This window comes from Culex pipiens, chromosome 3 (assembly GCF_016801865.2).
Source record: "Culex pipiens pallens isolate TS chromosome 3, TS_CPP_V2, whole genome shotgun sequence".
NCBI lineage: Eukaryota > Metazoa > Arthropoda > Insecta > Diptera > Culicidae > Culex > Culex pipiens.
Window position 1 is genome coordinate 75,440,199 of NC_068939.1, and position 19,900 is coordinate 75,460,098.

The window sequence follows — 19,900 nt, forward strand, 5'->3', positions numbered from 1 at the left end:
TGTCTTCGCGACCTATGTCGACTTGGTGGCAGTGTTGTCGGAACAACTACAATTACAATTTTTACAATTACATTTTTACAATTTTTTATGTGTTGAGGCCAGTTTAAAAGTTTTTGAAAAAAAACAATTAGCAAACTGATTTTTTGTCGCAGTGACAAAATTATATACTAATTCCATATGACAGAACATTTATTGAATGAAATAGTAAGATGATTTGCAATCACTCCTGAATATTTCGTGAAGATATTTCATGATTAAAGTGAGCAAAAGACAATTTAAACTTTAAATTTTGCCATGCGTAAAGCGACCATTCAATCTTTCTGAGCGTTTTTTCTCGAAACTCCGAGTTCATTAACGGAAGCCGCAATATCTCGAGATTGGATGGACCAAATTATTTGAAATTTGGGGTGAAAGGAATCCCGATATTGAAATATTTTTTTTTATATGCAAAAATCAAACACTGACGATTTTTAATACGGGAAACACAAAAATATGCTTATATTTAATGAAAGTATTGTTTATTTAAGTCGGCCTCCATTCTGTTCATGGGACCAGTTTAACGAGTCTCCAATATTTTGAGCCGATTTCGTCGTGGAAATATGTATATTTTATTGGAATAATAAATAATAGTGATAGGTGATAGGGGACCATTCATAAACCACGTGTACACTTTTTTTGAAATCTCCCCCCCCCCCCTCTTCGTAGACAATTGCCCATACAAAAAAAACTTTTTTGTAAGGATCGTGGACAATCACCATACCCCCTCCCCCCCTTAAAGTGTCCACGTGGTTTATGTATGATCCCTAGTGGAAAATGTATATTTTATTGGTCTGCAAACAGATTTGAAAAAAAGATTACTTATTAATACCAACCCTTAATTTTTTTCCGATTTACATGTATGTAACATGTAACAACCTCCGAGTTAACGGTGCACATCAACCAGAGCTTTTGCACCCAGATTTTTGTTACATACATTTTAGTATCTTTAAAAATACGGGTACATACTATCGAAATATTTTTTTATTCATCCCCTAAAGTACAGCCCACAAAGTAATTAAATACAAATATTAATAAATATTACAATCCCGTTATTGCAGGATTGGGCCCGTAATATTGATAATTTTGGAATAAGAAGACAAAAAACTTCCTTCGTTACTGTGCACCCTTAAAGTATTTATCACTTAAGGCGTTAAACTCGAATTTAACAGTATTAATTCCCTTCGATTTTGACATTTTTAGAAATGAGTTAGAAAGGCAAATAAGAACTGGGACTTCGGATATCCGGATAATTTACATTTTTCTGCATAAAATCAGATATCACCTTTCAATCAAACGAGATGTACGAAAATCGTATCAGAACTAAAAATTATTTGGATGAAAATATATGAGGAACCCAAAATAGATTTAAGAATAACAATGTAACGGATCGGAAAGTTTTTCGGATAAAAGTATTCGACCACAAATCATGTGATGATGAATTAAAGGTCTTTTGAATGCCTGTAAAATTATTTTGTTTCGTCTTAATGTCAACCCACAGTCGTAAGACAAAGCTGGCATATATTAGTCAGTTCATTTTCTAATATAATTATCAATGCTGCAAGTTATCCGGATATCCGAAGGCCCGGCTCTAATGGAAATTCAAAAATCTATACCTTTTGAAGGAATTTTTTGATCGATGTCTTTGGCAAAGTTGTAGGTTTGTATAAGGACTAAACCGAAAAAATATTATGCACGGTTAAAAAACTTGGTGATTTTTAATTTAACTTTTTGTAACTAAAACTTGATTTGCAAAAAAAAAGACTATTATTTTTTTTAATGTTTTAGGGGACATAAAATGCCAACTTTTCAGAAATTTCCAGGTTGTTAAAAAATTTTTAACCGAGCTATGTATTTTTGAATCAATACTGATTAAAAAAAAAACGAAATATTGGTCGCAAAAAACTTCATTTTTCAATGTTTATCAAATTTGCAATCAAAAATTACTTTAGTGAAATTTTGATAAAGTGTACCGTTTTTAAGTTAAAGCCATTTCCAGGTAACTTTTTTGAAAATAGCCGCAGTTTTAATTTTTTTTAATTAATGTACATGTTAGCCCACTTTTGAAAAAAATATTTTTTAAAAGATGAGAAAATTCTCTAGTTTTTGCTTTTTTGAACTTTTTTGATACGACCCTTAGTTGCTGAGATATTGCCATACAAAGGGTCTAAAAACAGGAAAATTGATGTTTTCAAAGTCTCACCCAAACAACCCACCATTTTCTAACGTCGATATCTCAGTAACTAATGTTCCGATTTTCAATGTTAAAAAAGTTTCCGATCTTTTCGAAAAAAATATTTTAATTTTTTTAAATCAAGACTAACATTTCAAAAGGGCGTAATATTGAATGTTTGGCCCTGTCTCTGAGTATTGTATGGAGAAATAAATGACATAACTCGACTTTTTTTGGACACAATGAATGCCGGGACCGTGGTGTAGGGGTAAGCGTGATTACCTCTCACCCAGTCGGCCTGGGTTCGATCCCAGAAGGTCCCGGTGGCATCTTTCGAGACGAGATTTGTCTGATCACGCCATCCGTCGGACGGGGAAGTAAATGTTGGCCCCGGACTAACCTAAAAAAGGTTAGGTCGTTAGCTCAGTCCAGGTGTAGGAGTCGTCTCCCTGGGTCCTGCCTCGGTGGAGTCGCTTGTAGGCAGTCCGACTAACAATCCAAAGGTCGTCAGTTCGAATCCCGGGGTGGATGGAAGCTTAGGTGTAAAAAGAGGTTTGCAATTGCCTCAACAATCAAGCCTTCGGACACCTAGTTTCGAGTAGGAATCTCGCAATCGAGAACGCCAAGGCAATGCTGTAGAGCGAATAATTTGATTTGATTTTTTTGAATCAATATGGAATCAATCAAGCAAAAAGCAAAGCAATCCACTTTAACGACCCCCGCGTCTTTTGTGGTCTCTGTTGCAAGTTTCTGCTCATTTCTAGGCGTCCGAAGGTTATGTGTGGTGAGTCACCCAAAAACTCTTTTACGCAAATGGACCGACGTTTTACTTCCCCATCCGATAGAAGGCCAGGAGGATAAGGCTGGAACCGAACCCGCACCCCATAGCAACTTAGGGATCGGCAGCCGAAGCCGCTAACCACCGCGCCACAAGGCCCTCCACCTCCCTGGAATCAATCATGCTTAATTAAAAACAAAAGTTGCTTTAGTTTAGATTTTTCTGAATGTTTGGAATAAAATAAATATTAACTAGGAGCTTTTATAACTAGATATTTTCTTTAAAATAAAATTAAAAATATTTTTTCCTGAAACAAAACTTTTTACTTTTTTATTTAATAATATTAATTTTATGAAAATATTTAAAAGCGCATTTTAATTAAATCATGAATGCTGTTTATATAACAAAAGAAGCTTTAATTCTTATAGCATATTAATTCTGAATGCAACTAATTGCATTGCATTTCCATAATTTTGGATACATATGTTCTACCAAGTTTCTTGTTTGGTTGAGAGTTTTTTTTGTGTACCATTTCAATAAATTATTATACTGTCATTAGGCTTAGTGATTTTTCACGCACAAAAATTGCAAATTTCACGGGGACCTTAATTTTAAAACACCAAATTTCACAGAAATTTCACGGAACGTGATTAATATTAAAATAACTATGAAAATTTTATGTTAGACTTACAGAATGTACTTTTCATGCTTTATTACATATTATTTTTCAATAAACTAAAAAAATCTTACTTTAATTTCAACGTGAAAAACAAATGATGAATTAAAAAAAAATCCATTTGGTTTATGGTTGGGCTCTATAAACATTTTGAAAAAAAATGTAGGGCATGCGTATTGTAATTTATTGAGCTGCTTTTTTAATGTTCGTCTAATATAGCTAAACAGTTTTCGCTGATTTGCTACTAATTTAGCATTTTACATTTTATTGAATTTCATATAAAAGCCAAATTTAATTCAATTCAATTTGTGTTTTTATTAGAATTTACCAGTTCTGTTCCAGGATGTTACATTTGCAATTCAGAGATTTGGAGGACCTTTCAACTGAGATCAATTCAAAAACCTTTGCAGGGAAGGTACATTTTTCTACGTTCAGATTTTGCTACCTGAGTGCTCTTTTAGGGAAAAGCCAAATTTAACAAAACAATCTAACAATCACTTTCTTGCGACATTTTGCCCAGTAAAAATAGTTTTAAGGTTTTCATCTCACTTTTCAAAAACTAAAATAAAAATCAAAAGGCAAAAATAATTTAATCTGTAACGAAATCTTCAAAATTTTATTCAAAATTAGAAAAAAAAAAATAACTTCCATGGAAAACATCCACCCAAATAATCAAATAAAGTGAAAATTAAACAAGCTCAGAAATATTCTGGAATGTTCTTAAAATGTGACTTTAAAGATAAAAAAAAACTATTTTTTAATCTTGAATAAACCAAGCTTGAATCTTTCAACTTCTTTTAAAATGATATCTTTCAAAATTCTAATTAAATAATAGTTAAATTGTTATAACGGCGAATGAAAATAATGCATTTTCCTGCGTTTATAATCGTATTTTGCATGTTTGAACTCCTTTGAAAATATTTAAAATTTTCATGAAATACCAATGCACAGTCCCACAAAAAGCTTTTCTCTTCGCGAAAAAAATCCGTAAATACATCGATATTTTAATGTAACTGGACGCGTGTAAAATGCATTTTAAAACACTTTCTCCATCAAAACGTTGAAACTAGGCTTGTAATTTCAATTTTTATATTTTTTTTGCCCCCCCCCCCTCCCCCTCTCGACTTTGGTCAGAGCTGAGGGACATAAACTTCAAAAAAATATTTGCAAAGGCCTAATTGATTTCAAAAAAATAAATCAATACAACTTAAAAATTCTGTGCAACCTTTAAAAAAATCACAATATACTTGTTTAGTAAATTTTAACAAGTTTTGGTTGAATGAGACAAAAATTATAAAAAAAAAATTCCGAGTAAATTTTTTCTTCTTTGACTGATTTTTGTTAACATCATTTAAGTATCGTAGCATTCACTTCTCAGTAAATGTTATATAAATTTCATGTTAATGTTTGTTTTCCTAACAATTCTTAGTTTTTGAATTAAAATCTAATAAAATTTACTTTAAAGGGCTTTATGACTGACATTTGTATTATGTTGTTATTTTAATGAATTGATTTGAGAAAATTGATAAATTTCACGGGATTTCACGGAAATCTTCAAATTTCACGATTTTCACGCTATTATTGTTTTTTTTTTAGATTTTTCACCTGTGAGAAAAAAAGCCACGTGGTACTCCGCCAACTCAAAGGACAAAAAAAAGTTGCCCGACCCCCTCTTAGATATTCGTAAAACTTAACTCCAGAAGTAATGTTGGTCCCTGATAAAAAGCAAGGTCCATTTTTTAATATCTCGTAAATTGAACACCCGATTGTATGGCACACCTAAAACTCTGAAAAAACGTATTTTTCATAATAATAAAAGTCATTTTTGTCACATCCTAGTACGTATCCCACAATTACTTTGCTTTATTTATCGCTTTCCTGCTTACTATCCTACTCACAAACTGAGACAAAACTCAATCGCACCACGTTCCGCATCGCTTACCCGCTGGTCATTCACTTTGTTCGTGCAATTCAATAAAAGTAAGTTGTCCTGCTCTTTACTATCTATACGATCTACGATTTGCTCTCTATAAGGATACTCACCGCACTGTTTCCACCAGCAGAAGATCTCTCCGTCGATGCAGAGACAAATTTCGCACGGGTCGTACCGCTGGATCTGTGTTTGTGCACGTGACCAGATTGCAATGGAACCAATTAGTGTCTTTGAGCTGTTGCTGCTTCTCATTGGGTTTATTTAATTTCAGACACACACACACACACACACAACACACACACACACACATACAATCACCTTGGTGGTCGTTGGTGGAAAAGAGTGGAGCGACAAAATTAACTTGGAAATAATGAATTTTATGTCCAGTTCATTGCGATTTTCCCGGGAAACGCAGGGACATTGTGCAGTGTTTTCACCGTGATGCCACTACCACTAATTGGAAATCGTTGACAATGTTGGAAGCCGGGTATTATTAAGGAGGAAAAAAGCAAAATGGAGTACTGATGAACGAATGCATTGTAGCAGTAATGTTAAACGGGGTGACATTGATATGATTACAATGTAAATTCATTTGCGGCAGTGTTGCAACTCAATGTTAGCACCTTGAGACTGCATCGATATGCAGCAATTATTTGTTTGGGTGTAGATTTAATATTTATAAAATGTCTTTAGAAATTAGGTTATTTTCTTTTTCTGTTACCTTTTGTAAAGATTTATTGATTTAAAATTCCAGCATTGATAAATAACCTACACCAAATTGAAGGATTTCATAAATCAAGTTCACTCATTTTCCACCAACGAATCCACCTTTACGACCATTCATCTCAATTTCTTTGGCCCACAACCTCACCTTCTGTCCATGGTCGTACTTGAAGTTGTCTGCCACGCAGCTTTCCGCCTTCTGCAGCTCGACCCGGTCGTCGTTCATGATGTCCGACAGCATGCCCTGGTCGTACCGAGCCTCGGTCTGTTCCGCGTCCAGATCGATACTGTTCCGGTAGCCGATCTCATATTTCATGGGCACTGGAGAAGAAAAAAAGAAAGAAAAAGGCAAAAAAGGCTTAATTAATTTCGCCAAACATTCAAGAACAATGAACCCCGCCTTTCCCATTTTTAGTCCCATCTGATTTCCTTGAAAATTTTCCAGAAAAATAAGCTCCACTTTTTGGATTTACCCAGCACAGAAAAGCTCCCGAAACTATAAAGTGTTGAGAAAGAGGCGTTTCCGGTTGAGAGAAATATGATGCTATCATTTATCATTCAGCAAGCGAGAGCTCCCTCGACCGGCAGAGGTTGGAGGACCTCCGTTTAAAACCCTTCATTCGGAACAAAATTGCAATCAGGGTTGGGAAAAAATATTTAAATCTGATCAACAATTTCGTGCCAGCCAAAATAAAAACAATCGAATAGATTATTGTTTTTTTGTAAAACAATCTTTTGAAAAATATTGAAATTTTAATCTTATAATTTTATAAAATTTCCATCACTGCTATCATTGTACTTGCATTTGCCCCATTTCCCGGGTAAAAGTTTAGTGTTAGGTTGAGTTCGAGGAACTCATCCGTTGAACGTCAGAAACAGCAATTCAGCTGCAGTTGCCTGAAAGTTGAATGCAAGTGGAGGCCAACATAAAATGGACAACAAGATTCATCTGTCGAGTGGAGCAAGAGTGTGAGAGGGGCAGAATGAGCAGAATCATTCTTGCTGTTCACAGTTTGTGCAAATTGTGGTTCAACATTAATTTCAAGATGAGTGCTCGACATAAAAACCGGTATTTAGATGGTCTTTTTGTTGAAGCATGCTGTTTTTTGAAAAAAAAAATAAGGAAGCTTTCAATATTCTCATGAGGATATCTCAACAACAGTAGTTTCTTTGTTTTTTAAATGCAAAATATTAATATTCTTAGCAATCAACGATTATATTTTTTCTATCATTTTTTTTTTAATTCTAATTTGAAAACATTGCAACAAATTCTTCTAGTAGCATTGATGTAAGTTTCTTAAAGTTTATTGTAAGGCCAAAAGCTAATTTTATTTAAGAGGCAGTATTTGTAAATATTGCTCGGTTTGTTCTAGAGGTCGTATCGAGGTGCTCCGATTTGGATGAAACTTTCAGCGTTTGTTTGTCTATGCATGAGATGAACTCATGCCAAATATGAGCCCTCTACGACAAAGGGAAGTGGGGCAAAACGGGCTTTGAAGTTTGAGGTCAAAAAAACATAGAAAATCTTAAAATTGCTCGCATTTTCGTAAAACTTCATCAATTCCAACTCTCATAGATGCATTCGAAAGGTCTTTTGAAGCACTTCAAAATGAGCTATAGACATCCAGGATTGGTTTGACTTTTTCTCTTAGCTTTTGCAAATTACTGTCAAAAATGGATTTTTTTTGAAACCATAATATCTTTTTGCAACAGCCTCCAACACCCATACTCCCATAGGTCAAAAGATAGGTAATTTCATGGACCATAAGCCTACGGTATAAACTTTTTGGCCAATCGCAGTTTTTCTCATAGTTTTCGATTTTTCTAGAAAAAACATTTTGCAACGTTGGTTTTTACTCTGTAGGCCAAGAAGACGGCACTTTTTGGTCTCAATTTTGTCATATTCGGAATCCTCGGACAATTTCACGTAAGTTAGAAGTATTGGAGTTGTAATATTAATTTAAAAAATAATTAAATAAAACATTTTTGAAAAAAGAAATAGATTTTATTTACTCTATGATCAATACGTCAAATGCTGTATCAAGTAGGCGAAAACCTGTTTTACCCCTAATCCAACAAATTGTTAAAAAATATTTTAATTCATTCTAAATGGCAATTTTTCCAATCAAATTTACAACTCCAATACTTCTAATTTACGTGAAATTGTCCGAGGATTCCGAATATGACAAAATTGAGACCAAAAAGTGCCGCTATGGAGGCCTACAGGGCAAAAACTAACGTTGTAAAATGTTTGTTGCAGAAAAATCGAAAAACTATGAGAAAAACTGCGATTGGCCAAAAAGTTAATACCGTAGGCTTATAGTCCATGAAATTACCTATCTTTTGACCTATGGGAGTATGGGTGTTGGAGGCTGTTGCAAAAAGATATTAAGGTTTCAAAAAAATCCATTTTTGACAGTAATTTGCAAAAGCTAAGAGAAAATTTTAAACCAATCCTGGATGTCTATGACACATTTTGAAGTGCTTCAAAAGACCTTTCGAATGCATCTAAGAGAGTTGGAATTGATGAAGTTTTACAAAAATGCGAGCAATTTTAAGATTTTTTAGGTTTTTTTGCCCTCAAACTTCAAAGCCCGTTTTACCCCACTTCCCTTTGTCGTAGAGGGCTCATATTTGGCATGAGTTCATCTCATGTATAGACAAACAAACGCTGAAAGTTTCATCTAAATCGGAGCACCTCGATACGACCTGTTACACATTGGTGAAAAACTCGCTCTTAAATATTTTGCACTCCGGCCTTCTACAAAACGGCACGAAAAATTTGTGCTTCGTAAATATCAACACAGTAGGCTATGGAAATGCTAACTTTTGACATTTAAGAGAAAGAGCAATACAGCAAAAAATAATAATTTTGGAATGTTGAAAATTTGGTTGGTTGAATTTTACCTAACAAATTTGTAAAAATGTGAACCTGGTTAATATTCATCAGAAACTGATGAAAATTTAGCAGCTTCTGAAGTAATTATACACTTTTTTTGAGACAAGAGCTGTCACCTGTTCCTGATGAATATTACCATCATTTTTTTTCTGGGAAACATTGCCAAAGACGTCAAAGTTATACCTCTTCACTGAATACCAGATTTAGAAACTTTTTCATAGAAAACCTCGATTTTTTTTAACTAAAACCATGTCATACTTTGATACTAGATGAGGACAAGGTCCAAAAGAGTTGTAGATATTAAATATCAAGGCAAACAACGTTGTCTAAAATACCTTGATAATAAAAACTTTTTTTGAAGAGTCGTAGTAAAATTTGCAATTTATTTACTAAGGTTTTTGAGTTTTATAAGAAAATGCTTAGTGAATTCATCAGAAGTTTAAGGTTGCCTAGAATTACAGTGGCTCAGAATTAAAGGGAGCATCTTCTAATTACTGCCGTATGAAGGGCCAAAAAGAAGGTGGTTGGACGCGAACGAGCAAAATCACTCTCGGTGACTCAGGGAAAGAGAATCTCCTTCCGACAGTAACCTCCAATAACTCCGAAAAAAGCCTGACAAAGCTGAAAAACAGGGCTCGTACCCTGTTGGGGACCTAAAAAGGCGCGGCAGACAGCTGGAAACTGACATAGGTCAATAGATGTAGTAATTGGACAATCCTTAAGAATTGTACAATTACTAAACTATTTCCCCCTTGTGACGTAGTCTTCCACTATCCACATCCAGTCTCCGCAATTACAGCATACTGTCCACTAATCTGATGCTCCCTAACCAATCCCCGACTGTGATTCTAACTACTTATTTAAAGGCAAATCATAGTTAAGAAAAGGTCAATGCGGATGGAGAGCAAATCGAGCTCAGTATCCCCTCACAATGACTGGTAGTATATTGTTTGAACCTTTTTTTTGTATAATTTTTTTATGTGTACTTATGACTCTTTTTGGACACATAAGCCATTTTTGGGTTCAATTTAGACAACAAAGGCTTGTTGTTCCGATTATTACGAACATTTTGGCTTATAAAAGTCTGATTATTGCTATCAGAAATTTTTTGGCATTTTCTACTAAAAAGAAATATTTCTGCAAGCATTTGATGAGTTTCAAAGTGCTATCAACAACACTTAAGTTTTCCTGAAAAGGTTTTTCATTAAAAAAATGTTTAAATTTAAGGGCCACTTAGCACCAAATAAAATCCATCGTCAACCTTATACTTGGGCTTTATGATTTTTAAGATCAAAAATTGCAATTTCACGGGGACCCCATAATTTTGAAGCTTAACATTTTCTGGAAATTTCACGGAACTTGAAAAATATTTAAATAACCTTGAAAATCATTCATTTCAATCACAGAAAGTACTTTTAATTTACTATTATGTGTCTTTCTTCAATCAACTATATATTTTTTATCAATTTTTGTTGTGACACTAACAGGCATTGTTTTTTAATGGTCATTGTTCTTTTTAGTCATGTTAGATTGTTATCAGTATGACTTCATCTACAGCATAGAGTTAATGACAAAATTTTGAATATGTTATGTGAATTGACTCAAAAAGAAAAAAGTTTTCTCGATCTATTTTATGATTTATTGAATTTCAAATCAAATAAAGATTTGACAATTTTGATTAAAAAACTTGAATTTTCACTGACTATAAAACTATATAACGAAGTACAATTATTTTAACCTAGAATAAGCCAAGTTTTAATCTTCTTATCTGTGCATGTTCGCTACTTGTTAAGTTTTCGCGAAAAAACTGGATTTTCTCCAGATTTGTATTACAAAGCACTAAATATTTTTATTTTTTGTTTCTTAAAAAGCTCACGATTTGAACCAAACTGCATCAATTACTCAAAAGTAACAAAATGCAAATGGGACATTGATGCTATAGTGTCACACACTATATATAAATTTATATATAGTGTGTGACACTATAATGCGAACAGTGGCAGTAATCTCTTTTTAAATTTAAAATAAATTTATCGTAGAATTGTTATCACAGTGAATGAAAATATGGTGTGATTAAATTAGTAAAAAATAATCAAATAGAATTCTATCGACAAAGCGGAATTTTGATTTTCAATATTTTTTTCTACTGCTATGTAGCGGGTTCAAGTTTACATGGGATTTGCTATGGGAAATTTTGAATTTTCGTTCATTCGCTCCTACAGGCCTGGGGAAAACATGTAGAAACTTCTAGGATGGCCAGAAATGAGCGGAATCGTCTAGAGAACAACTTTTCCTAAGAGACCAGGTCGATTCGTTCAACCCCCATCGAGCTCAACGGCAATACATCCGGGGTTTTCGGAACCAACTGTTTTCCCCAGAAAAGCATCAAATTTTCCTTAGAATGCTATGAATGCTTGATGAACACCGCGACGCCACATGTCAAACAGCTACCACGTGGACTAGCATCGCCTATAAAAAATTACTTTTTATTACTTTTTGAACTATAGAATTATCATTTATGGTGATCCTGATACTATTTAGCTGTATTCTAAACCTCCAAATAAGAAAAAAAAATGTTATGGTGAAAATTTTACAATCACGTGGTAGCTGTTGACATGTGGCGTCGCGGTGTTCATCAAGCATTCATAGCATGCTAAGGAAAATTTGATGCTTTTCTGGGGAAAACGGTTGGTTCCGAAAACCCCGGATGTATTGCCGTTGAGCTCGATGGGGGTTGAACGAATCGACCTGGTCTCTTAGGAAAAGTTGTTCTCTAGACGATTCCGCTCATTTCTGGCCATCCTAGAAGTTTCTACATGTTTTCCCCAGGCCTGTAGGAGCGAATGAACGAAAATTCAAAATTTCCCATAGTAAATCCCATGTAAACTTGAACCCGCTTGAGACAAGCCAGTTTTCAACCAAATGAGCTGAAATTTGGCGTGAGAGTCCCTATGGGTATGCCCTACAAGGGGAACCACACCAGAACTTGATCTGAGAACTTTTCAAAATCCGTACCCACCCTATGTAGAGCCGAAATTTATAGGAAATTGAAATTATGTCTTGTAGAAGATAAATTGCAATCATTTTACCCATCGCATTTTGTGAAAGCTATTAAGAACTTTTTCACTTATTCTTAAGTAAAGAAAATTCATGTCGGTTGTTTCAAATTTTCATGGGCTGGTGTGTCCTTTTGAAAACTAGCCCAATGCATGTATTGAGACAATACAATTTCACAAAAGCTTCATTTTCTGACAATGAAAATCTGGTTACTCTTCTAGTTTTTAAAACAAGAAAAGATCGATGACAACATGTCACTTTTGTTGGGAACCTATGTAATTTAATAGATGTTATTGTTGTTTGTCTTCCTCAACAAAATTAATTGAAGACAAACGTTCGCCGTCATATATCTGCCCCAACAAATTTAATTCTTCGCCGAAGGAAGACCATCCTTCGCATCTACCTTCCCGGAGGTAACAACAGTACATCCTGCTAACCTTCTTACTGCTCTCCTCAATGACCCCGAACCCGGAAACTTTTCCCCCCGGTGTGGTGGTACAGGAAAATTGGGCCAGCGAAACACGAGATAATGTATTGCTCACTTTCGCTTCCACCTGCTGTGTGAGTCTGACAAAGTTTTTCGCCGTCATTTTCATGCTTGTCTGACATTTTCCTCTCACTTTTGGAAAACTACCAGCCGAGTAGTGCTGCTGGAGCCAGAGTTTCATTGTAAGTGGGAGAGTAAGAAACACTGCACAGTCTGCAAAAGCTGGAAAAACCGTCAAAGCATCAGTAGCATATTTTTGGATGCAGTTTCTGGCAGCGAAAGTGGCTTTCCGGCCTGTTTTCCAGCTCTTTTTACAGAGGAATTTGCGGGAATAACACGGAAAAAAATGAAAAGATGTTTAATTTAGTGGAAAATTTACAATTCAAATAATATCTCAAAAAAAAAACGAAACTATTGGCACTACGCCCCCCGGGGCATGGCCTTCCTCTAACGTGGGATTTCTGCTCCAGCGCCTCTGTCGAGACAGGAGAAAACGGGACCGACGTTTTACTTCACCATCCGATAGAAGCTCAGTGGATAAGGCGGGAATCGAACCCGCGTCTCATAGCATCATCGGGATCGGCAGCCGAAGCCGCTACCCCTGCGCCACGAGACCCACCCACAATAATATCTCAATTTTGTCTAAATTTGAAACATTTATTTATACCCCCTGAATAACTTTATTAAAATTGAAAAATCTCAAGGTTTTTTTCAGTGTCTCCAACTTTCTTGACAAGCTATCCTAACAAGAAGCTGGAAAAAGCACCAGTGGCGGTGTGATAAAGATAAGTTGCTCAGCTAGTTTTCCATTCAGCGCACTGAGAGGGTTGTGTGTGTTCGTTGTAGGTGTTTGTATGTGTTTGGTGTGTGAGTTGGCACCTTGGGAAATCTACGCTCGGAGCTATTCCATTGTTTTTCAACAAAGATATGACAGAATAGAAGATGGTGCTATTTTGTCATGTTTTCGATTTTTTTTTAATATTTGCTTCCACTTGTAAAATAGATAAAACTTTTACGCAATATTAAGAGACAAGAGTCTATGAAAAAGTAAAATTCAAGAACATTCTTGTTAAAAACAACAAGTGCAGCAATTACGACCATAAACCACAAATTGCTGCTACAACGGAACTTTGCCTCAAACAAGATCCTTAGCATGATTGTGCGACATTAACTTTCGAATTTCGCCAAAGTTTCCCCGCTCAATGCTTCACCACAGCATTTTCTTAAACCAACAAACCAGTTGACCCCAATTAAAATGTGCCCCTTCCCGGACGGGGGACGACGAGATCATAATTTCGTCCTGAATTACTGCAAACTTTTGCTCAATCACTGTTTATCATCTTTTGCAGCGAGCAACTTGAGGCCAGCCTGTGCCCGTCCTAATGAGAAAACTTTTCAATCAACCATAAACAGAGAGGAAAAACTCGTGGCGAGGAAATCGCTGCTGCCATCGTTGGTCGATAGTCCTCTCCCCCAGCAAGCAAACTTTCACCACCCACAAACAATTATCCCGTCGACACTGAAAAGTGATTACGAGCAAATCCCGCCACAAGGGGTAGAAAGGATTGATCGACGTCGATTATCTTGAGTCATTTTGTTAGCAAGGGGAAATAAAGTTACAAAATGAAACGAAAAAGTTGTCAAAGTTTACAGATTGATGATCTACGCTTATATTATAGATTTGCCATTTTCATGATGATTTTGTCATCTTGTTCTGTTTCACTTCAAATCCAAAATGCCCTTCATGGATATTTTTCATTGTTCTTCTAAGTGAAATAGCATTATTTTTTTTTGAAAAGTTAGAAATTTAAAGCAACTCAAACTTGATAAATCATATTATCAAGCATTCATCCAGGGTGAATCAATGTAGCTTGCGCAAAACAAGTTTACTAATTTCAGCAAATTTGACTCTAACTTTGTTGGGGCCTTCCCTATGACTCTACCCCTACGCCCTTTTGAAATGTTAGTCTAGATAAAAAAATCGAAATATTGTTTTTGAAAAGATCGGGAAATTCGGACCATTAGTTGCTGAGATATCGACATTAGATAATGTAGGGTTGTTTAGGTGAGACTTTGAAAACATAAATTTTCCTGTTTCTTTTTCTTTAGGCCGCTGTATCTCAGCAACCAGAGGTCCAAACTTCATTGTCTCTTACACAATTTTTAAGTAAATTTTCAGAACTTTGCAAAAAAAAGTTTTCACAAGTGGTTAATTATGGTAACTATTTTTAAAAATCGAAAAGACTGCAAAAAATAATTACTCGGAGGCATAATTTTGGACCATACTTCTCCATGGCTCAAAAGTTGCGAATTTTTGTCCCCTAAAACGTATAAAAAAATCTCCATAATACAAAAGTACGTAGTTTAAGAAATGGAGTTTTTGGGATAAAAGTTAATTAAAAAACGGCATTTTTTCAGTTTACCTATTTTTTGAATATTCCTCAACAATACCTACAACTTTGTCCAAGACACCAGACATCACACCAAGAAACCAGATCAGAAAATTCCTTCAAAAGTTAAAGTTTTTCGAATATTTACGTACCATTTTTGTATGGACAGCTGCCAACAAAGTATGGAGACTTGTATGGGTGAACAAAATTTGAGCCAAATAAAAAATACAAAAAATAAAAATGGTTGAAACCGGCCAATTTTGTAGAGAATAGGTAATTAGTTAAAATATTTTTAATAAATTAGAAAAAAAAAGCATTAGACTTCTTAAAAAAAACAAAGTTTTTTATAACACTTTCTACCTCAGCAATTTTCAACGTCTTAAAAAAAATTCTAATTGTGGGCAATTTTGCTGAAGGAAGCAAAGCTCTATATTTCACAATAATGATAGTTTTAATTGAAAATTGTTATGAAAATTATTGGGGTAATTCTCTCCAACTCACACGAAATCGGGAAAAGTTGCCCCGACCCCTCTTAGCTTAGTGTGAAACTTTGCCCTAAGGGGTAACTTTTGTCCATGATCACGAATCCGAGGTCCGTTTTTTGATATCTCATGAAGGAGGGGCGGTACGACCCCTGTCATTTTTGAACATGCGAAAAAAGAGGTGTTTTTCAATAATTTGCAGCCTGAAACGGTGATGAGATAGAAATTTGGTGTCAAAGGGACTTTTATGTAAAATTAGACGCCCGATTTGATGGCGTACTCAAAATTCCAAAAAAAACGTATTTTTCATCGAAAAAAAAAAACACTTAAAAGTTTTGAATACTCTGCCATTTTCCTCTTTTTTGGAACATGACATTTTAAGGAAAATTTAGGAAGAAGAAGGGACATTTTTTCATTTAGAACAAAAAAAAACATTTTAAAATTTCGTGCCTTTCCTAACTTTGCAGGCTTATTTTTAGAGTGTAACAATGTTCTACTAAGTTGTAGAGCAGAAAATTACAAAAAATAGGTATATAAACATAACGGGTTTGCTTATAAACATCACGAGTTATCGCTATTTAATGATTTTTTTTTGAAAAAGTAGGTAGTCGTTGACCACAGTCGTTCATGGTCACCCGCAACAGACACGGACGACGAAACAAAAAGAAACGCAAAAAGAAATTTTTTCAAAACCTTTTTTCGTAAAATGAAGCATGTGAAAGAAATCCAAAGTCGTTAAACGGGTTTAAAAACTTTTCCTCATCTGACACTTTTTTTTGGAAAATTTCATGTTTTCAAATAAATCACAGTCACTTTTGATAAAAAAAAATAATTAAACACAATATTTAATTGATATAAAAAAATATTTTTTAAATTGTCTAAAACTGAAATTGGCAAACTTAAAATATCATAATTGTTCAAAATAGCAAATATTTTGTAAAACTCATTTCTACGAGTTCTTTTTTAAAACATTGTATTTGTTTTTTATTTAAATATTAAAGCTCTTAATTTTTTTTATATCTTGGTTCCATCCAGTTTCACATTTTATAACATGATTTTTTTTTAATTTTTTGTGGAGTTATTGGCAAAAAAAAACTGAATAGTTCCTAAATTTGTTAGTGGGAAAAGTTGTATAAGCTCATTAAATTCAACCTAGGGAGGAATGGAGTAAAAACGGGTGACGATTTTCGCAAAAAAAAATTATCAAAAAAAAAATTGCTTCTCGCGATTTCAACCGATTTTAACTCTTTTGAACGCAAATGATAGTGATAGTGGGTTTTAGAAAAAAAAATCTTTGGAGTTTAAAAAAATCTAGCATAATATTTAAAAAGGACGTATATAAACTAAAAATGCTGTTTAGAAGTTCTAGGGACCAAAGAGCTTATAAAAATATTTTTATCGGATTCATCAGAAAATTTTACATAACATATCCAATTATTTTTGCCAAGGAACACTCAGTAAAATTTTGGGTTCGAACGGACTTTTTTTTTAATCATCATATCAACAGTGTTACAAAATATTGTGAGTTACGGAAATTGCTTTCCGCATAATTGATCGACGCCACCAACTTCGTCAGCACAGCCGACAACTGTAATGGGACCTTTATAACTTGTGTATAAATAGTAAAAAAAAACAGCAAATTGAGTGGAGTTAGGAGCGAGTGTTAACCTGCCAAACAAAGCCTTCTAATTTTTTTAAATAATAAATTACATCAAGAATTATTTTCACTGTTTTTGTTTATTCTGACTGACCAATATTTTCAATTTCAATTTGTGTTTTTATTAGAATTTAGCAGTTCTGTTCCAGAATGTTACATTTGCAATTCAGAGATTTGAAGAACCTTTCAACTGAGAGCAATTCATAAGCCTTTGCAGGGAGGGTACATATTTCGACGTTTAGATTTTGCTAGCTGAGTGCTCTTTTAGGGAAAATAAATTTTGAGAAAAAAACCCTAGATCTATGACCAATATCTTTTTAAATAAACATTTTCATTTTTACATTTTTCACTACACTCACAACTGGGCTTTGGCATGCGATAAAGAGAACGGTTCGGTATTAAAAAGGTACTGTACAATGTGTATTTTGACTATAACTGTCGTTCAAATGGACCAAATTTTATTCTTTTGATATTCAATTGTTGAATTGATGAAGTCAAAAAGAAACTAATTTTTCAATAAGCAACCTTACCTAAAGCACAAAAATGACTCTAACATATTTCGTATAGAAAAAATGCTTTGCTTGCTCAGGCAAAATTGATCAAAATGACAATAATTCTGAACCACCCCTAAGTTACCAAAAGATGCCCCAATTGTAACTGATCATTTGTCCCGAACACATCAAAGCTCTAAATCTTAACGCTATTAATTTCGTCACGCTAGATTGCGGTTTCGGACCATCTTTCGAAAAACTGACCATTTCCAAGCGAATCTAACTTACAAAAAGTGCATCATGATTAAAATTTTGAGCGTTAAATTAATAATGCTGGAATCACCTTCAAATGGTTTTACGTCACTCGGACAATTGCATCAAGTGTCCAAACTAAAAGAAAATTCCTCACACAAATTGGATTTAATTCCGCTCAATGCCGACAAAACCGTAAAACTTCTCCAGATTTCTTTTCGACAATCGGTTAGCAACCTCATCGACATCAACAACCAAAAAAACTCCCCTTTCTTCTCAATCAAGTCAAACAGTTTGACCCTCTCCACCCTGTGAACACCGAACCGGAATAAGTCCAAATTGCTGGCATGGACCTCTGCCGACCGATTGCCATCCACCACACACACGGAGGTCGTCATGCGGGTTTCTCAAACGAACCAGAACAAAAAAGCAATCCTTCAACCGTCGCCGCCGTAGTCGTCGGTCGTCCTGATGATCCTGAAGGACCACCGCCATCGCACCAGAACCCAGTTGATGTGCCCAAAGTGGCGTGAAAAAACTTTCGAGAAAAAAAACCCCGTCCGGTCCGGCCAATCGGAAATATTGATTATCCCCAATTTCTACTCGCACGTTCGACCGTATGTTCTACGACGAAATCGGGAACAACCTCCGAACACAGGATGGATGATGCCGGGCCAGGGCCGTAGAAGTGGTGAATAAATCTTGTTCACAGCTTTACACATCGATGGATCGCCTTTGTTAGTGGAGGGACTTTGCCTTCTTCTTCTACTTCTTTTTGTTGTTGGCTCTTTTTCACTTTTCGAACTGATTCATGACACGTGTGGAGTGAGTGTAACTAGATGAACTCCGAGGTAGTTGTGTACGAAGAGCGGTAGTTTGGGTTATGAAGGTTCAACAGTTCAGTTCTCAGATGCGAGAAAGAACGTTGTGTTGATCAGAGAATTTTCAAAATGTTCATTCCATGGTTCATTACGAAAGATTTTTTAATTTAGCAAAACCAAGCCAAACATTTTGAAAGATATAGTACTTTTGCAAGTTGTAGGCGTTGATAATTTTACTTTGAAAATCATGGAATTAAATAGAAATGGAATGTTTTTTTTTTTATTTTCGTTAATTATTTTTTTTTAATGTGAAGTAATTTTTGAGTCATTAGGTCAACATTAAAGCATTCAAATTTTCAAAATTTTGATAGAAAAACTGAAAAAAAAAGATTTTGAAACAATGAGAACATTTTGAACGCACTGATTTTATATAAATTTTTGATAACAGGGAGAATAACAAAAATGCATATCAAATAAACCAGTACTGAAATTCTCGCGTTCTCGTGAGAAATATTTACCTCTCTCTAGTTCTCACCGTGAGACTCGAGCTGCTAGCACGTGATGCTCGCGAGTGCTCGCGGCAAGAAGAAGAGCGAACGCGAGTGAGGAGAAGAAGGGACTAAAAGTTCTCTCCCTCACTCGCGAACGAGAAAAGCTTAGCTTTTTCTCGCTCAAATAAACAAATAATCACTGAAATAAACATTATAGGTTTCTTTATACGCAAAGAGTTATCAAGTTTTACTTAATAATTTTTATCTCAATATATCGTCACTTGTGTGCTATCTTGTGACACGTCCTATCTTTTTACAGCAGACGTGTTACAAGATAGCACACAAGCGACGATATGTTGAAAACAAATATAAATAAACAGTTGAGCAATTCTTCTCCAAACCCGGATTTTACTTAGATTTTTTTTATTTGGCTCGAACTTTATAGGGTGCTTCTCTATCACCAAAGAAGCCATTTTGTGTAATTTGTTCACCCATACAATTTTGGCAGCTCTGCATACAAAAATGGTACGTAAATATACGAAAATCTGTTACTT

The 19,900-nt window shown here is 34.8% G+C and overlaps 1 protein-coding gene across 1 annotated transcript in view; it reads right to left on the reverse strand.

Moving 5' to 3' along the window:
- Positions 1–19,900, reverse strand: part of LOC120415738 (uncharacterized) — a 197,020-nt gene that overhangs the window by 44,407 nt on the left and 132,713 nt on the right. The window contains exons 3-4 of the mRNA XM_052710239.1: positions 6,468–6,640; positions 5,707–5,779 (exon numbers count right to left, since the gene is read on the reverse strand). Coding sequence (XP_052566199.1) covers positions 5,707–5,779; positions 6,468–6,640 — 246 coding nt within the window. The remainder of the gene's footprint in view (positions 1–5,706; positions 5,780–6,467; positions 6,641–19,900) is intronic.